An 18,969-nucleotide genomic window follows, 5' to 3' on the forward strand; every position below is an offset into this window, starting at 1 on the left:
AAGGCTCCAGGACCAGATGGGATGACTGCTTTATTCTTCCAAAAATTTTGGGAAACCATAAAAGGCGATCTCACTAAGATGGTGAAGAACTTCTTTAGCTCAGGAATTTTTGATGGCAAGCTAAATGAGACGAATATTTGTTTAATCCCGAAAGGAGAACGACCTCGTGAAATGTCAAGATTTCGCCCTATTAGCTTGTGTAATGTGAGCTATAAGGTGATCTCAAAAAATTTGAGCTTACGTCTTAAGAAATTTTTGCCGGAACTTATATCCGAGACCCAATCTGCCTTTGTGGCAGGAAGATTAATCACAGATAATATCCTCATTGCTCAAGAAAACTTCCATGCCCTCCGTTCTAATCAGGTTAACCAGAAAAAATTTATGGCAATAAAAACGGACATGAGTAAAGCTTATGATAGGGTGGAATGGAACTTCTTAAGAGCTTTGATGGAAAAAATGGGATTTGATCAAAAATGGGTGGGTTGGATAATGCAATGCATTACTTCCGTCTCCTACCGTATTTTGATCAACGGAGATCCCAAGGGACGAATTAGACCAACACGTGGGATTCGTCAGGGGGACCCAATCTCTCCATACCTATTTATACTTTGTACTGAGGCCTTAATTGCTCAGATTAAGAACGCAGAAAGAGAAGGAAAGATCCAGGGTTTACGTATTTCAAACGCAAGCCCACGTCTTTCCCACTTACTTTTTGCAGACGAGAGTTTATTCTTCTAGAGAGCTGATCCTCAGCAATGCAAGGAAATTATCGATATAATCCGTTTTAATGGCGAGGCGTCTGGACAAGTAATTAACTTCTCCAAATCTTCCATCATGTTTGGAACCGAGGTCCCGTCCCATATACGTCAAGAGATCAAATCTATTGTTGGGATATCACAAGAAGGAGGCATGGGTACATACGTGGGTCTCCCCGAGAAGATTCATGGATCAAAGGCACAAGTCTTTGCATTCGTGAGGGATAGACTCCATAAGAAGGTAAACTTATGGACTTCGAAATCTCTATCCAAGGGAGGCAAAGAAGTCTTGATCAAATCAGTGGCGCAAGCAATTTCGACATATGTAATGTCGTGTTTTCTCTTACCAAAAGCTATATGCTCAAAATTAACTAGCGCGATAGCCAATTTCTGGTAGAGCAATAAAGCAGATAGTAAAGGACTACATTGGTTATCATGGGAGCAAATGTGTACTCAAACTTCGGAAGGTGGGCTAGGCTTTAGAACACTAGAAGAATTTAATCTTGCCCTTTTGGCAAAGCAACTTTGGAGATTGTTGAGATATCCAGATTCCCTTCTTGGCCGAGTTCTAAAAGGGAGATACTTTCGATATTGTAGTCCATTAGAGGTACAAGTATCGAATCGACCTTCATATGGCTGGAGGAGCATGTTGGCAGCAAAGCATGTTCTTTCGTACGGAATCCGTAAGACCATAAGCTCGGGTTTTAATACGTGCATCTGGACTGATCCATGGATCCCAGATACGCCAGCACGGCCACCCCAAAGTTTATCTAATGAGAGAAATCCCTTGATTTGTGTTAACACCTTGATAGATTTTAACACAAAAAGTGGAAAACTGAACGTCTTCGGGAACTCTTCCCCCCGAAAGAAATTACCCTTATTTTGGGGATTAAACCGAGCTTGAATGCCTCTAGGGACGGCTATTCTTGGACTCTGACAAAGTCTGGAAATTATACTGTTAAATCTGGATATGAAGCCGCGAGAGCTATCTCTCGCCCTGCTTGCGACCTCCCTTCTCAGGGACCTAGTGTTACGACACTTAAGGCGCAAGCATGGAAGTTAAAAACATCACGGAAGCTTAAGCATTTCGTGTGGCAATGTGTGACTGGGTGCTTGGCAACATGTCAACGCCTGCATTATCGCCATATTGGTAGAGATAAAAGTTGTCCTAGATGTGGAGCGGAGGAGGAGACTATAAACCATATGCTATTTGAATGCCCCCCAGCACGTCAAGTATGGGCTTTATCGACAATCCCTTCCCATCCTATTGTGTTCCCTTCATCTTCCCTATATAGCAACCTCGATTTTCTATATGGGCGTGGTAAAGACTCTGGTGCAACTGATCAAAACTTGAGAGCGTTTCCGTGGATGATGTGGTACATTTGGAAGGCAAGAAATAAGAAAGTGTTTGAAAATATCTTTGAATCCCCGCAAGATACACTGGAGAAAGCTATCCAAGAAGAAGATGTTTGGAGAAGAGCAAATAACAGAGACTTAGCATCAGCGGTTCCAATTCCTCGAGAATCTCTTGTATGCTTTATAGATGGATCTTGGCATACAGAGGTGGATAGGAGTGGGCATGGCTGGATTGCGTCTATCAGTGATAGAATCCTGCACATGGGGCTAAAAGGATCGCGCAGAAGCCTATCCCCACTACATGCAGAGTTAGATACCCTTATTTGGGCTATGGAATGCTTATTAGATTTGGACTTGGATAAAGCTATTTTTGCTATGGATTGCTCAGACCTCCTAAGGATGACGTCTAATATCGAGGATTGGCCGACCATTTCATCAGAATTGAAGAATTTTATTCATTTCAGAGATATATTTGCTAATTTTAGTATTAGATATATTTCCCGAGAGGATAATATCCGTGCCGATAAACTTGCGAAATGTGCAAGAACACGAGGTTTCTGTTTTTCCCATGTAAGCTCGTCAGTACCGAATTGGCTCTCTCTCGAAGAGAGTCATCTCCTTTAACTTAATATATGGAGTTTAATCGTCAAAAAAAAAAAAAAAAAAAATGGAAACTGATCATAGCGGTAAGAAAAAGCTATCGATGATGTTATTGGAACGTATGTCTACATTGTAGTTTATCCCTTCACTTGAATTCATTGGTTATGTCAGCTCATCTTTGGTGGTTTTATTAGAGTACCGACACACGGGCATAAGTTACCGGTTTCTTGTCCAGTCATGTAAATGCAGAGTACCAACCGGTTTTGTTGTTTCTACAGGATTTTAGCCAATTAGTACAAGTCTTTTGTTGGCAGGACAATGATATGTTCTTTTTGGCTGTTTTGTAAAAGATTTGACATTGAGGCGACTGTTTCCTTATAAAAACTAGCTTGATCCATGAAAGTGTGGTGTTACTCTTTGTTTTGATTCTTCCTTTATCTCTGAACTTAAATTAAATGCTTCAACTTTGTCCACTGTCCCACAACTGTCCTACTCTCCTAGTCCGAGAGTGGATAACACAAAAAAAAAACTCATACCGTTTTAAGCTTGTGAGAGACCAGCACGTTGTTAAAGATGAGGAGCATCAAACGGCACGCTGTCTAAGTAATAATATCCCACATCGCTTGGTTTAGAAACAATGACTGGGATTGCAGGTGTATAAATAGAGGCGTACCTGGATCGAACAAATTACTTACCTGGACGGGGTCAACTCGTGATCAAGAAGACGAGTGGCCTAGGCTAGTGACCTCCATTGCACATTAAGGAGGGGTGCTTAGCTTAAGGTCTTCCCATGAGGAAGAGCCTACGTCATTATTTGTGGCAGGGGGGTTTGCGTTCGTGCAGCCCCTACCATTATATGTCATAATCTTTATATATACTGAACAATAATAATAAACTAACTTAATATGTCGGTATAATATTAATGTTACGAGAGCTTTATGTTTGTTTTGCTCTAGGTCCGGTGTCCCACATCGGAAAAAGGTTTCAAGTTGATGGGTTAGTTGGAGTATAAAACTAAGAGGCTTACGTAAGTTGAAAAGCATCTTTGCGCTTGGGGCAATGACGCAGCTAATGAGGTCTTAACCGAGGCGCGTCTATTGCTGGTTGAAAACTATTTCCAAACCCCCTCCTGGGTTCCAAGCTTGTCTTGGTCCCTCGAGAATTTCTGGAAGGGCTCCCTTCGGGGTAAAGCCCTACAATTTTCTAGTTCAACTTTGTCACTCAATTTGCAAATTCAAAGTCGTCAAAATTAACACAAATTGAAATTTTGGTTCGATAAACGTCAAAGATCCACAAACCCCGTTGTTGATAATGATTTTGCTTGTTGTGAATGTTTCGTTACATTTTGTTTATCTTCCCATTCTATTTTTTTCTGCAGGAAAAAGCTATCTATGTATGCTTCCGTCACGCAAGTTATACCGGACATTGATGATCCTTCAAAGATCTCAGGCTGTATCCTTCATCATCACTCTATTATTCTCTCAACTTTGTCTTAGTCATATATCTTATTCAGTTGTATACTATGGTGTTTTGAATCCTTGATTTTGGAAAACATTATAGATATGGTAGATTGTGAGAAGAGGGTCATCGAGAAGTTTCAATTCGAGACAAATGAGACGGCCTACAAGACATGTAACAGTATCTGGAGCATCATCCACAAGCAATAGATAGACCTTGACACCAGTTCATGTGGCACCAGTTCGTTTGTATGATATCTCTATTTGATCAGTATTGGTTCTATAGCTTAGCAACCAAAAAAACCTCTCTACCTACACCTACAGTTCCGTAGATGCAAAAGCATGAAGGAGGTTATGAATCTTGATTTCCCATCGGGAGTATCTTAAGCTTTTTTGACTTTGATTGTATGATGTAAAAGAGAACATTTGAGTTTAAGGAAGTCTCAAGTATGGACATGTTTTTACGCTCTCTCAACGAATGAAGAACTAGAAATGTTCAAAGTCAAGGTTAGGGATGTTGTGGTGGGTAAAAAAACCCGACCCGACCCGAACCCAAAAATAACCTGCCCATAGAAAACCCGGATTCAGAAAACCCATTCGGGTTTTTAGTATCATGGGTAAACCCAGAAAAAACCCGACTCTATTAGAACTACCCGTGGGTACCCGACTTTGCTGTACCAAAATTTCAGATCACGTTTTATTATTTCGATTTGCAGACAAATCAATAGCAAAAATATCAAATACAAAACTGCAGGTTACGATACACTAGAATAATTGATTCAAGTTTGATATTGAACCAGATGTTGCAGGTTTCACAAACCAGAAATCCAAACCAAACCAAAATCATGGGTCAATAAAGGGAACTAGATGACCAATAAAGGAAACGATTCACAAACCCAAGTCAAATCTCTCGCTCTCTTTTCTTCCTCTTTCTCCTAAACCAGAATCACCCAGCTCATCATTATCACCAACGCTTACTAAAATCAATCAGTTTCCAAAAAAATGTTGAAATCACTCACGATTTAATTAGAGCTAGAGATATGAAAGCATCGATCTTTGTAAATATATAGATTTGATGTCGGAATCAAGGGAGAAGAAAAGATCTCGTCTCTTCGATGAACTAGGGTAGTGAAGGAACGGTGTCGTATTGTAGGACATGAATTGAGAATAAAAAAACCCAACGGGTACCCATAATCTTAGTAGGGTAAACCCGATAAGACTCCATTATTTCGGGTACCCGCCCGTTATAAACCCACTTTTTTTTTGAGTGAAAAACAGGTCCGAAAACCCTATAATAAATCTGGGTTTCGGGTACCCAATGGGTTTTAACCCACTTTTAACATCCCTAGTCAAGGTCTTTTGGACTATTTGTGTTGTCGGTTTTTGTGATTTTGTGTGGAGGAGATGACATTCATGATATTTACGTTAATGCGTATTAATACTTTGACAATATAAAGTCGACCAACAAAAAGAACTTTATCGACTATGTTTGTTTAGTTTACCAAAAAAAAATAATTATATAGATCGACTACTCTATTTTATATTACAGTAGTATGGTTACTTGTACTCTCTCCCTCTTAATATCCGGAGTTGACATATAAACCAAATTGAACCGAAACTAAACCAGAATGTAGTTGACAAAATAGAGTAGTCGATTTATGTAGTGAAGAGACCTCTGACCCTTATTTAGAGGGGGTTATTGGTTCTATGATTTTAATGGATTTGGAAATCCAGACAAAAATCATGTGTTATTCAATCATTGATTTTAAAATACTTATCAAAATGATGTGTTATTAGTTCCATGATTTACAAATACTTGTTAAAATCCTATGTTATTCATTCAATGATTTGTTTTTGGATTTCAAAATCCACATTATATTTTAAATGGATTTGAATGGATTTGAAAGTATAAAATAGAAGGATTCAAATCCAAGGATAAAACATGTTATTTCAAAATCCATGTATTTTGATTTCTAGAATTTACAATTCCATATGGATTTATAAATTACCTCTACAATTCCATATGGATTTATAAATTACCTCTCCAAATAAAATCCATGTATTTTGATTGTTTATTTTGGTAATGTCATTTGTTTTTCTGATTCCGCATAAAATGTATTATTCTTTTTATTTCTAAAAATGTTTTGATATTTTTGTGATTGTAGTGACGAAAGGATTGGTGGAGAATTAGGATTGATTGTAGTGACGGACTTTTCAAACCAGTTGTAAGAATGAATGATACAATTAAATTTTACGATTTCAATTTGTATTTAGATGAAATACATACAACGATTTCAATTTGTATTTAGATGAAATACATACAACGATTTCAATTTGTATTTAGATGAAATACATACATTCAAAAGTTTATTATATATTATTTTAACAAAAAGACATTAAAAGTATTTAAATCCAACTGTTTTGTTAATGTTTGAAATTTGTACAAGAATACTCATTTAAGTAATTATTTAAGAAAATATAAAATTTCTTCACATCATATATTTATATATATATATATATATATAAACTCACTTAATGTATTTGAGGACAATCACTAATTACCTTGATGAAAATCCATTCTTTAACAATCTAAATAATCAAACTCAAATAAATTTATTTTAGATAAATTTAAAGCTAGAGAATTTTCTTTGTTAATGAGCAGCTGTTTGTCTTCACAAACTACAAAGGATAAAATGGTAGCATATTGGAAGTATGAGAAAGTTGAAGACCGTCGTTATATTAGTGTCTGACTGTTGAACTCTTGTTTTATATTATTATGATTATGATTATTTATAGTTGTTGTAAATGTCGATTAGTTAGAGGAATGCCAAAATTTGATGTTAAGGTTTTACATTTAGATGGTATATATTTCTGATGTTATTTTCCTATGTAAACTAAAGTTGTCACTGTAGAATGAGAGGAAAGGCGACGGTAAAACTGGTGTAAGTAGTAGTCATCGTAATCATATGGAATTTCTAAGTGAGAGACCATGAGTTAGTTCTATCTTCAAACCTAAAAATCAGTAAGAAGAAAACAGGAAATAACCGGTGACATTTAGGATCTTATCTTCTTTTGTTGAGAATCGAGTGCTGCTCAGGTTTCATCGTGGTTCAGCTCGAGAAAAAAACTTTCGAGACTCAAATCACAAACACGATCCAACAATATTAATCATGAAAGTGGTGAACTATCTGTATGTATTTTTTTTTGTTTGGGTTTGGTTTTGTCTGATTTTAAAGGGATTATAAATTGGTTATGCACCCTTTCCATAGGTTCAGATTTGTTTTGGTGCACATAAACTATACCAATATTGCACACACCCTTCATTAGGTGTGTAGGTAAACTATACCAATAGTATGTTAATATATATTTTTATGTGGATTTAATTTTTTTTTGGAATATTAAGAATGTGTTATAATATATGTAATATTTTGTAGTTCATATACTAAATAATTTATAAGTTAATTTTCAAAACTATAATTACAAATCTATAGTATATATGAGATAAACTAATAGTTTTAGTGTTTGGTTCTATAGTCCAAACCCATCATATTAGACGGGTTGCACAACATGTTCAAAAAAATAAATTAATTATAAATTTAATACTTAATGTTAAAGGGAGTAGTTCTACTTCTGATTGTTTTGGAAATTAATTTAGGATGAAAAATCTTGTTTTCAAAAATAGAAACTTAATATTAATTAACTAAATGAGAAAAAATTAATAATTAATATTGATAGCATAGTTGTAAATATGTTTGAACTTCAGTATTTATTTCACAAGTGTCTCCAAAAATGTATATATTGATTCAAGACAAATGAAAACATTAAAACAATAAATATAAATATATATATTTGTTTGACAGCAAAATAAAAATAATTTTGTTTTTTTGTTTTCTTAATTATGATGGTTAGTTCTGCAATCCATATCCTACCTTTCTCATATTGCTACGTGTCAAAACCTTATTGGATATTTATTATAATATTAATACAAAGTAACGAAATTAAATGAATCGGTGATTAGAAGAAAAAAAGACACCTCCGATCTCGGGCGAGAGAGAGCGAGACGATCTGTGAGAAAAGATACGGAGAGAATGGATCAGATCTTGAACAAGGTAGGCTCTTACTGGTTAGGTAAAAAAGCGAACAAGCAGCTCGATTCCGTCGGTGACGATATCAACGTACGCATCTCCCTCCCTCTCTACTCACTCCTTCACTACTTCACACTTTTATATAACCAATCACTCACTCGCGAATCATCATCAATTTTGTTTTTTTGAGTTCTGATCTCGATCCGATGATCTTGGTTCATACTTTTATACGATCTATGGTTATGTTGATCTTTAGATTAGGTGAATTGTGGCTTAGTAGGATAAAAGATCTTAAAATTAGATACTCTTGAGGCCGTTTTGAGAATCTTGAGAACATGATTTGTGCAATGTTGATCTCTTCTTTGTTTCAGTCTCTGTCTACGAGTATTGAAGGTGGAACAAAATGGTTGGTGAACAAAATCAAAGGTTTGCTATTTTTTACTCTCTCATTCTTGCTGTTTCATTTAAAGGAGTTACATCTAAGTTGTTGGTTTATGATCAGGAAAAATGCAGAAGCCATTGCCTGAGTTACTAAAGGAGTTTGGTTTGCCTGTTGGGATCTTTCCACGTGACGCAACCAACTACGAGTTCAATGAACAGACGAGGAAACTAACCGTTTTCATTCCATCAATCTGCGAAGTTGGCTACAAAGATTCATCAGTCTTGAGGTTCACCACAACAGTTACAGCTTTTCTTGAGAAAGGAAAGCTTGCGGATGTTGAAGGGATGAAGACAAAAGTCATGATATGGGTTAAAGTCACAAGTATCTCTGCTGATTCTTCAAAGGTACATTTCATGGCTGGGATGAAGAAAAGCAGAAGCCGAGATGCTTATGAGGTTTTAAGAGATGGCGTTGAGATTGATAAATTCTAGCTAGCTCTGTTTTTGCTGGTTATATTACCTATTCTTTTATCCTCTTTCTCCATTCTCTTATCTTCTTAAGTTTCAAGCTTCTCTTTTGTTTGAAAAAAAATTGGTTTTTGTATATGGTGAGCTTCAGTTCTGTTGGAGTTCTTGAATTTGATATACTGAAGAAGATGGTATATCAGTACACCAAACGATGTTCCTATGTCCTTGTGTAGTACTTACTGAGTTACTGTTTAAGCAAAATGACCAGAGCTATAGTCCTACTGTACAATAAGGGCTTTCTTATCATAGGAACAAATAGAACAAATAGGAATGATAGATAATAAATTTACAAATAGAAACCATAGAAACCGAAGAGAGAATACATAGAACAACTTACACCATTTTTAGTCAATGGACTGAGAACACAAATGATGATGACAAGAACTATAATAAACAGTAACAATTCCAAATATAATAATTTTGAGAAACATAGAGGGTCAAACCCTCATTTCCTAGTAACCAACCAGTAGGTCCAGTACCATTTGCCTTATACAGTGGCCTTTTTTTAATCATTTTTGCCCTTTGGTGCCTTGGCCTTGGCCTCAGTTCCCTCTGTGGAGTTCAGCTCCTCCCAAGCTTCGATCCATGTGACCATTCCAGTCGCAAGCTTGATGAAGTAAGGATCAAGCTTCCCAAGTTTCTCTTTGACGAGGTTGGCCAGCTCGAGATAGCATTGCTGAACCGAAGTGCATTCTTTAGGAAGAGTCACAGATTGAAAGAACGGTATCGCCTCTTCCTGCCAAAAGATTCCGTTGTATTCTTTTTTCAGGTTCATGAATGGGTTGCTGGCTTTGCTGTGCCATATATAAGGCAAACCCGTCTTCACTCCCCATCCCATATGGTCGCATATCACCTATATGTTTGGTTAAACGAAAAAGTATTTAAAAGCTGGAATGTAGAGAAATGTAACGTTCTTCCATTTAAACCAAAAGTAGATATGTAAATAAGAATTGCATTTGACCATGATGTGTACCCTAATGGTTTGTGCTAGCATGTATTGAGTAACCATGCATGAGTTCAAATCCGCATACTAATGCATAATACTGTACATGTAACTGGCCAAAAAAGGTAAGCATTTGGATTTACCTTGACACACCAACCAGCCCACATGTCATCATAGCGTCCAATTGGCTGTCCGTCACCCATAAGGCCAAAGTACATGGCCGGACCAATCAGCTCGCGGTCAAAAGCAAGGTTCATACCACACATGGGAAAAAGAGTTCCTTTGGGAATGGTCATGACTGCATCAACATACCTGCATATAACCAAGAACTAACCAATAAGCATTTGCTTCATCGTTTAAGATTTTTCACAAAAAGGGAATGTATGACAAAATTGGTTGCCTCAGTGAGAGATCAAATTTCCTGGAATTTCTTTCAAGAGGTTTCACAAGCTGAGTGGGAGCATCATAGTCAGGAATGTTGAGCCAGAGGCCATGAGATACCGCGGTTGTGGCACCTTCGCGCATACTAAAAGGGTATCCACGAACAAAGTCGGCTCCATCTCTGAATGGATCATAAAGTGTGTTAAAGAAATGTGGAATTGATGGAGATAAGAGGTTCTTGATATGCTGCTCAAGCGCATTGATCTCTTTCCCAGATGGATCTTTTGCAACCTACATTGCACATATATTGTCAACTTTGAAGAAGACTTTGACTGACCAACTCTAGTATAAGAGTTTTTTCACATAAGAATTACATATAAGAGAGCAGCACTTACAAAGCAATCATCATCAATGGTGTAGATGTACTTCTTTTTGGAAACCATGTAACCGAAGCAACGACAAGCAGAGTCCTTGAAGGAAATGCAAGAGGCCTTGGGACCCAAGATTCGATTGATGTCGTCCCTGTTGTAGAGCTCGTAGTCAAACCCTTCTGGAATCTTGATGTCTTTCGAAGGATCACCATCTTGAACAATGATCAAATGGTACTTTTCAAAGAAGGGTCGCCACATCTCAAGGAAGTCTAGGTTTCGAATCGTAGGTATCACAATGTCTAGCTCAGCTTTCAACATTGGCGTGGGTTTCACGGAAGAATACCATTGCGCCATTTGAAACGACAAGGAAGAAAGAGTAGATAAGATTAAGCAAAGACAAAGAGAGAGATGTACGATAATGAGGATGACTTCTTTGGTAATTTATAAAGACGAGATGGACATAAAAGTTTATGCGAAAACATGTTTGGTGTTGTTTCTTTATCTTCATGTTTTCATCACAACCCATATATATTCACGATTCTCACCACCTCTAACTCTCTAAAACCCAAATCACGTGAACATCGTCTCTTTGTGGAAGACTGTTAGAACTAAACCTGAAAAGTTGTATTGATATGTTTTTATTCAAAATAATTACAGGAAATTACTTTTGTTGGGTTTGCATAGAAAAGAATGCAGGAGCTGGTGCCATACATAAGTTTTTGTCTTCTCATTTTTGTATTTTAAAGAATTAGAAAGCTCTTAACAAACTAAAGAAGTAAAAAAATCTTTATTTGGTTTTCTTCCGTCAATCTAATAACAATTTAAATAAGATAAACGAAAAAAACTCTACTATAATGTTAAAACCTCAAACCAAAAGCGTTGAATGATGTTGGTAGCAATCTCCCAGCAAACACCCACACGGCCACAATCCTAAGCACTCCACAACGACCAAGCTGATATAACCGTAACCAAACGTAGCAGTAAGAGAGAAAGAGGGTGACTACGTAGACGAAAACATTCGTTTGATTCCAGATTTCTGCTCTGTCGTTAACCTTGACGGGAACTTAATGCTGAATTTGATTCTCAAGTTCCCTTTTTTCGATGGGTCTTTAGGGATCGGCATGCCTTCGCCTTTCACCACTTCTTCATAAGAAGGACTGATCACACTGTTGATCGGAACCGTTACTGTTCTTCCATCCAAACTCGTGACCTGAGCGGTGTAACCCGTAAGTGCTTCCACGAGAGGGATCTTCTGTGTGATCACAAGGTCATTCCCATCTCGCTTGAAAACAGCATGTGGCTTCTCATCAACTATGAATACAAGATCTGACGGTATAATTCCTCGTTGCTCATTCCCTTTCTCCGGGAAAGTTATCTTTGTCCCTTTCTTCCACCCTGGCTTGATTTCTATTGTCAAGATCTCCTCAACTGTTGTCGGTCTCCTGCGTCAGTACAAAGAATGCAATTTCAACTTGCGTTACCAATAACAACAACAACGAAGCACAAAAAGCAACTCTAATGTCCCCCTGCCTAATATCTCAACTGACCCGGAAAAACAGAGTTAACATAAATTCACTAAATACAACAAAACCTATTCAATGGCTAACGACTAACTGAAACATGGTCACAGAGGACACTAATATCGACACTAGTAAGCATATCAATGTTTTGGATTTAGATTCATAAAAAGGTGATTCTTGAAACTAAAACACATAAGAAGGTGATTCATAAAACTCAAAACAAGGCAATGTAGGTGAAAAAAACTGACCCGCTTGAATCAAGGACGTCTCTAGAGATCTTCATCTTCTTAGTGATTCCTTTGTAAAGATCCTCTAAACTACAAGGAAGTTGTCTCTCGATAGGTGCAGCTTTCCTAGGTGGAACATTCGAAGAAGCAAAAACGTCTTCCGCAAAGCGAAACCCACCACCAGAGGGACCTGCACCACGTGAGTCTCCACCAAAGGAAGGTCTTGAGAAGCCAAAGAACTCCGAGAAGATATCATCAGCGCTTCTTCCGTTAAACCGGAACGAAGCACCTCCATCTGAACCACCCGGAAACCCGCCTGCTCCTGGAGGTGGAGCCTGGCTACTTAGACCTTCTTCTCCGTATTGATCATAGATTGCTCGCTTTTGAGGATCACTCAAAACCTAAAAAACGAATCCAAAAAGCATAAGAAAATTTAATCAAACACCATAATTGAACAAAGATGATCATTACTGAATTGAGAAAACTACACAACTGTTCGAATTCAAACAAATAAAAGAATAGGAGTTGGTGTAAGAGAATTGTACATCGTAAGCTTCAGAGATCTGTTTGAATTTGGCTTCGGCGTCGTTTTTGTTGTTAGGGTTCTTGTCAGGATGCCACTTCATGGCCAGTTTCCGATAAGCTTTCTTCAAGTCGTCGTCTTTTGCGTTCCGATCCACCTGAAGTAGCTTGTAGTAATCGACCCCCATTGCTATTACCTCTCCCTTCTTCTTCTTCTTCTTCTTCTTTTGATTCGCCTCTTCGTTTTGAAGTTTTCAATCGATGATGATCTTCCTCAATGGGGTTGATCACACCGTACCGGTTCGGATTTATAATGGAGAGACATCAGAAGATTACCCGAATGGTTTGGTTCTTTTGTTTGGTCTTCACCGGTTTCTTTCGGTTCGGTATACCAAGCTCATATAAAATTGCACGGCGTCGGTTTAAGATAAAGTATTTAATTTACATTTAATGGCAAATAAAGGGTGATAAATAAATTATGAAATCTCTGAGGACTTAAAACGGAAATAAATGTTTTTTATATTGGCAAGCAAAAGAAAAATATAAGAACGAACTATGTTGGTTAAATTTATCAAGAAATCCAAAAAGTAAAGAGATGACACTTCTTCTTCTTCTTTCTCAACCAAACCATATCCACAAGCCACCAGGCCCACCACTAGTACAATACCGACGGCTTCGAAAACCATACAGATTACCAGTGATCTCCGCCGCGGTGTCAGGTAAGCAGCTGATACTTTCCGGCAAGGTCCGGGCGGTGGAGCCGAAAGAAGTGAAGGCGGTTGTGGCGTCGGAGGGTTACATGCTCTTAGACGTGAGACCGGTTTGGGAAAGAGAAAAGGCATGTGTGAAAGGGTCCTTACACGTGCCATTGTTCGTGGAGGATACTGACAATGGGCTGATTACGTTGCTGAAGAAATGGATCCATTTGGGATATATTGGGCTTTGGACAGGCCAGAGATTCACAATGTTCAATGACGAATTCAACCTCCGTGTTGTTGAGGCTGTCCCGGACAAAGAGAGTAAAGTGCTTGTCGTGTGCGGTGAAGGACTTAGGTAACCCCAGCTAATAATGTTTCATTTTGGTTATCATTCACTTCGGTTAAATCAGTTTAGTAAAAGATTCGATTTGATCATTAGAGAGTCTTGTAATAGGCATATTTTGGTTTAGGATGGTTATAATTATCCAAAATCAAACCGATTTAGTATCGTTTTTGTTTGGTTAATTTGATATAAATAATGGTTTTATTCTTCATATCAATATAAGGTCGTTGATGGCTGTATCGAAGCTCTACGGAGAAGGTTACAAAAGCTTAGGGTGGTTAACCGGAGGGTTTAACCGGGTAACAGAAGGAGATTTTCCAGAGATCGAAGGAACCGAAGAGCTTCGGTTCGCGACAATAGGAGGTGCATCATACTATTTACTCAAACTACTTGTACTGTTACAGTCTCTTGGCCAAAAGAGTAGTTAAAACTTAAACATTGGTTATTGGAGACACTTTTTGTCCTTCAAAATTATGTCCGGTTCACACAAGACGGCGTGGTTCTGGTTTATTTAATTACAGATGTCCTTTTCACATTAATTGAAATATTTTGTCGGAATGATTTGCTTCGGACAGGACAGCTAATCACCGAACCTAATACATTCAATTTACGATTACACCCAAACCCATGGCACTATTCCCATATGCAATTATAACACAAGGACGAGGGTAACTGCGTAATTTACAAGAACGTTCATCCGAGGTCCCTCTTTCTCCTTCCTTCCCTCGTCTGGGTTTCGAGAGGGAAGAAAAAAAAAAAAAAAATCCAGATCTACTAAAATCCCCAAATTCAATTTTCAAATTTGAAACTCCGAGAAAGCCCTAGATTGTTTCAATTGGGGTTGCTGCGTCGAAATATCTCGAACTGAGGACATCGTACATTAGACACGATGGGCGATTTCAACCTCGCTCTCGTGATTGTCGCGATCGTTGTCTGCGTCATCGTATTCATCTCAAGCATCTATCTCCTCGTGAACTACCAGCATCCAGATGATGCAAACCAGGCTTATTTCCCCAAATTCGTCGTCGTTTTTGGCTTGTCCATAGCCATGATCTCGATTCTCATGTTACCGGCGGATGTGGCTAATCGGCATGCTTGTCGACATGCTATATACAACGGTGCTTGTAATCTAACATTGCCAATGAAGGATCTTTGGCTTGCTATTTACATTGTTGACGCTATTCTCGTCTTCTTTGTTATCCCTTTCGCTATGTTTTTCTATGAAGGCGACCAGGACAAGTTCGTATTCTCGTTTGAAATTGATTTTACTGTACATATTGTAACATGTTTTTGTTTAATCGAAATATTTGCTAACAGTTTTCTGTGTTTTTACTCAGGACTCTAGGAAAGAGGATAAAAAGTGCCTTACTTTGGGTTGTAACCACGGCTGTTGTTTGTGCTCTGGTGCTTGGTATTTTATACGGTTAGTTATTACTTTTTAGGGATTGGGTTGAGTTTTTGTCATTTATGTGTTAGGAATAGCTTAGAGTAATTTACATAATTAGCATCTTCATCTTACCTACAGAAGTGATCTCATTAAGTTTACAAGGAGCCATTCATGCTTGTGTTTAGTTTCATATTCCTTGGATTTCTTCTTCTTATATTAGGTGTCATTGGAAAGGTTGACTTCTCTGTCAGGCACTTGTCTTCTGCCACATCCACTTTCCCTACTTCCTGGCAATTTTCAAATACTCAACCATGCATCGGTAACACTGCTAAACAGGTAATGTTTGCTTCTTGATTGCAGAATTAGTGTTAGTTTTTATATTATGTCATAGAGAGTTTCAGCATGTAACATATTTCCTGTCTCTGGCTAATCAATGCAGTGCTCAGCATTTACAGCTAATCCCGCATCTGAGAAAACATGGACCATGCGTACTACTTTTCCAGAATATGTTGTTGCCCTTGCGACAATTGTTGGCTCAGTTCTTTTTACGGTATGAGCATTGTTCTATAACCTGTTTTATAGTGTTGATTTTTTATTGACTAACACAAACTCTCAAGAAATGAAATGCATGGCAAGATCTAATTCTGTGTCCATTGAAGTAAATTGATGTTTGATTTATACATTTCCGTAGAAATAAAGCTAAATCTTCTCTTAAATATTTACAGATATTTGGTGGTGTTGGTATTGCATGTCTACCATTGGGACTCATCACTGCATTCATCAGGCGACCAAAAGCTGTTATCACTAGATCACAATATATAAAGGTCTGGTTTTGTTCTTCTCTGGAAGCATCTCTTCTAGATCTTGATTTCCACTGTTTCTTTCTTGGTTAACTCCATAACTGTTATACAGGAGGCAACCGAACTAGGTAAAAAGGCAAGAGAACTAAAGAAAGCAGCTGATGGACTTCATCAGGAAGAAAGAAGTGGTGCTAAGGGCAAGAAATGGAGGAAAAATGTGAAAGCAGTTGAAAAGGTACATTATTTATCTCAAGTTTCAGTATCTTATTTAATTTTGGTTTTTGTATGTAGAAACTTGGAAAGTTTGCCTATTGATACTGGTCCTTGACTTGTAAAGAAACTTTGGTTGTGTGTGGAGTTATGGGAAATGACAATTTGTAGTGAAAAGCTACTGAGATAGTAGAATTGGTTATGATAGTCATTAAATTCTTTGCTTGATTATTTGTGTCCCCTCAATCCTATAATTGAATGTGGTAACCTTTCAGGAGTTGCTCCAACTGGAGGAGGATGTGAATCTCTTAGAAGAGATGTATCCTCAAGGAGAGCAGGTAAGACGAGTGTCTCTTGGATCTTAATCGATATTCTATTTGTTGTTCAACTATTTTATTCCCTAGAATTTATTTTCAGGCAGAAACAGCATGGGCTTTCACTGTGCTTGGATACTTGGCCAAGTTTATTCTTGGAATCCTAGGGTTAGTGATTCTTATTAAAAAATATTCTTAGCATAGTTTTCGTTACAGCCATATTTTGTTAAATGTTATATGATCATGCGTAATGCATATAGTTATTGCACTCTTAAGCTCCGAGCTAATTGTCTTTTCGAATGGCAATTTTTTTAATCTCTTTGTAGATTGATCGTTTCCATTGCTTGGGTTGCACACATCATCATATATTTACTCGTCGACCCTCCTCTCTCCCCTTTTCTTAACGAGGTTTTTATTAAGCTTGATGATGTCTGGGGTAAGTTCTTACTTCTGTTCGTGTTATCCTATATAAGGCTAAACTTTTTTATATCTGACTGACTCCATGCTGGAATGTGTGGAAATCTCCAGGTCTTTTAGGCACTGCTGCCTTTGCTTTCTTCTGTTTCTACCTTCTACTTGCTGTTATCGCTGGGGCAATGATGCTGGGTTTGAAGCTGGTCTTCATTACCATTCATCCAATGAAGTAATTGTGTTAAACAGTGTTTGGCTGGTTTCTAATGTCATTTGTTCCCTTTTCTTTGATTTCTGATTGGCCATATCAACTTTATTTCAGATGGGGAGCTACTCTAATGAACTCTTTCCTCTTCAATGTCGGGCTCATTCTTCTTTGTTCAATCAGGTAAGTCTCTCCGATCTCTTCTTTTCTGCCTCTGTATTTGATCGGATCGACTTCACTCTCATAAATGGATCTAGAGAAAGCCTGTTTACGTACATACATTTACTAATTAGTGTTGTCGTGCCATCACCAAAACTAATTTCCTTTTGCCTAATGCCTGAATCAAAGTTTATAACTACTTTACTCATGCACTTTGGTACCCTTCATTATCTCTTGGACGTCAAACCAAGACAATTTGACTAAATTCCAGCTGCTACCTTCACAATTACATGTTGTTAATCCTCACAGTCTTGAGTAATGCGGTTCATATATAAAATGCAGTGTGATTCAGTTTTGTGCGACTGCATTTGGATATTACGCTCAAGCCACTGCTGCCCAGGAGATCTTTGGTCACACATTGCAGTCCCTTAGAGGAATTAAGTACCTCTACAAGTAAGTAGAAATGGTTTTGCATATGGCAGTCTTATGCTATATATTCGTAACTAGTCATATTGAGTGATCGAGATTGTATATTTCAGGTACAATGTGTTCCAAATCGGGTTTGTTATCCTGGCTGGACTAACCTTCCTATATTACATTGCCTTTGTAAGTCTTCTTTAATGTTACCCCTCAGTTTTGTCTTCTGTATAAGTAAATGAAGAATCATATTTTTTTGGTGTGTTTTGGCAGGGATGGAGGAGAAAAAAACCCAGCGGCCGTTTCCAGCTCTCTACTTAAACCTATAACTTTTTCTTTGCTTAACATTTGGTTATTCGAAATTTGCCTTCACCGAGATCTTTATTGAGTGCTGTCGACAAAGTTTCTACATGTTTCCGGATCATCATCGATTCCGGAAGTATCTGGAGACTCTGCTTCTGAGATTTATTTACCTTGAATGTATTTTTCTATTTCTTGTGTTTGTGCAACAGTAGTCTGGTCCATTGTACTGTTTTGGATGCGATTAATGTAATCATATTTTTCTAATGAGAAGCCTTCGAATTTCATAAGACGTGGCCAAGCCGTTAGACTTTATTTGTGGTTTAAGAGAGAATTGTAAACCGTATCGATTGTTTGGATTAGGTTGAGTTAACCGAACCGGATTATCAAAATTCAAAGATTGTGATGATCTTCTAGTTTAATTTACAAGTGGACTTGCGTTGGTGACATTGTGCTGTTGAAGTGACAAGTGGCGTTGTATACGATTCGCCAATAGCCTCTTTTGCCCAATCAGCTTCTTGCCTCATTCTTCTAAAAAAGACAGGGATAGATAACGCTAGCTTTTTAATAGATAAGGCAGAGTTTATTTCTGACCGTCA

General features: G+C 37.7%; 5 protein-coding genes, 1 long non-coding RNA gene and 2 other non-coding genes across 9 annotated transcripts; 6 read left to right on the forward strand and 2 right to left on the reverse strand.

Moving 5' to 3' along the window:
- Window positions 1–3,398: 3,398 nt before the first annotated feature.
- Window positions 3,399–3,560, forward strand: LOC147926235 (U1 spliceosomal RNA). Its single transcript, XR_015583025.1, has one exon. It is a non-coding gene; the product is annotated as a U1 spliceosomal RNA (small nuclear RNA).
- Window positions 3,401–4,628, forward strand: LOC104745045 (uncharacterized). The gene is made up of 3 exons (XR_760700.3): window positions 3,401–3,896; window positions 4,090–4,163; window positions 4,272–4,628. It is a non-coding gene; the product is annotated as an uncharacterized LOC104745045 (long non-coding RNA).
- On the forward strand, window positions 3,753–3,904 carry LOC147926236 (U4 spliceosomal RNA). Its single transcript, XR_015583045.1, has one exon. It is a non-coding gene; the product is annotated as a U4 spliceosomal RNA (small nuclear RNA).
- Window positions 4,629–8,167: 3,539 nt separating the features above from the next.
- Window positions 8,168–9,363, forward strand: LOC104745046 (uncharacterized protein At5g01610). The gene is made up of 3 exons (XM_010466204.3): window positions 8,168–8,343; window positions 8,625–8,679; window positions 8,756–9,363. Exons 1-3 carry the CDS (start codon window positions 8,257–8,259, stop codon window positions 9,124–9,126), a joined length of 513 nt encoding a protein of 170 aa, XP_010464506.1. The 5' UTR covers window positions 8,168–8,256; the 3' UTR covers window positions 9,127–9,363.
- Window positions 9,364–9,386: 23 nt separating this feature from the next.
- Window positions 9,387–11,284, reverse strand: LOC104745047 (UDP-arabinopyranose mutase 3). Of its 2 annotated transcripts, none has more exons than XM_087488031.1 (4): window positions 10,882–11,284; window positions 10,526–10,777; window positions 10,249–10,416; window positions 9,387–10,015 (listed from the first exon to the last, which is right to left on the reverse strand). In XM_087488031.1, exons 1-4 carry the CDS (start codon window positions 11,209–11,211, stop codon window positions 9,668–9,670), a joined length of 1,098 nt encoding a protein of 365 aa, XP_087344157.1. In that variant the 5' UTR covers window positions 11,212–11,284; the 3' UTR covers window positions 9,387–9,667. The 2 variants fall into 2 exon arrangements, with proteins under 2 accessions (XP_087344157.1, XP_010464508.1); XM_010466206.2 differs by having other exon boundaries at window positions 10,249–10,417; window positions 10,506–10,777.
- A 341-nt stretch (window positions 11,285–11,625) lies between these two features.
- On the reverse strand, window positions 11,626–13,411 carry LOC104745048 (uncharacterized). Its single transcript, XM_010466208.2, has 3 exons — window positions 13,150–13,411; window positions 12,626–13,005; window positions 11,626–12,299 (listed from the first exon to the last, which is right to left on the reverse strand). The coding sequence occupies exons 1-3, from the start codon at window positions 13,312–13,314 to the stop codon at window positions 11,858–11,860; spliced, it is 987 nt and encodes a 328-aa protein (XP_010464510.1). The 5' UTR covers window positions 13,315–13,411; the 3' UTR covers window positions 11,626–11,857.
- A 265-nt stretch (window positions 13,412–13,676) lies between these two features.
- Window positions 13,677–14,725, forward strand: LOC104745050 (rhodanese-like domain-containing protein 10). The gene is made up of 2 exons (XM_010466211.3): window positions 13,677–14,179; window positions 14,391–14,725. The coding sequence occupies exons 1-2, from the start codon at window positions 13,722–13,724 to the stop codon at window positions 14,593–14,595; spliced, it is 663 nt and encodes a 220-aa protein (XP_010464513.1). The 5' UTR covers window positions 13,677–13,721; the 3' UTR covers window positions 14,596–14,725.
- Window positions 14,726–14,742: 17 nt separating this feature from the next.
- Window positions 14,743–18,660, forward strand: LOC104745049 (LIMR family protein At3g08930). The gene is made up of 14 exons (XM_010466209.3): window positions 14,743–15,406; window positions 15,505–15,590; window positions 15,775–15,890; window positions 15,994–16,104; window positions 16,280–16,378; window positions 16,467–16,589; window positions 16,840–16,902; window positions 16,982–17,046; window positions 17,205–17,314; window positions 17,407–17,521; window positions 17,612–17,677; window positions 17,996–18,106; window positions 18,193–18,259; window positions 18,344–18,660. Exons 1-14 carry the CDS (start codon window positions 15,057–15,059, stop codon window positions 18,389–18,391), a joined length of 1,530 nt encoding a protein of 509 aa, XP_010464511.1. The 5' UTR covers window positions 14,743–15,056; the 3' UTR covers window positions 18,392–18,660.
- The last annotated feature ends 309 nt before the right edge of the window (window positions 18,661–18,969 follow it).

Source organism: Camelina sativa, chromosome 15, assembly GCF_030686135.1.
Source record: "Camelina sativa cultivar CO46 ecotype springtype chromosome 15, ASM3068613v1".
In the NCBI taxonomy this organism is placed as follows: domain Eukaryota; kingdom Viridiplantae; phylum Streptophyta; class Magnoliopsida; order Brassicales; family Brassicaceae; genus Camelina; species Camelina sativa.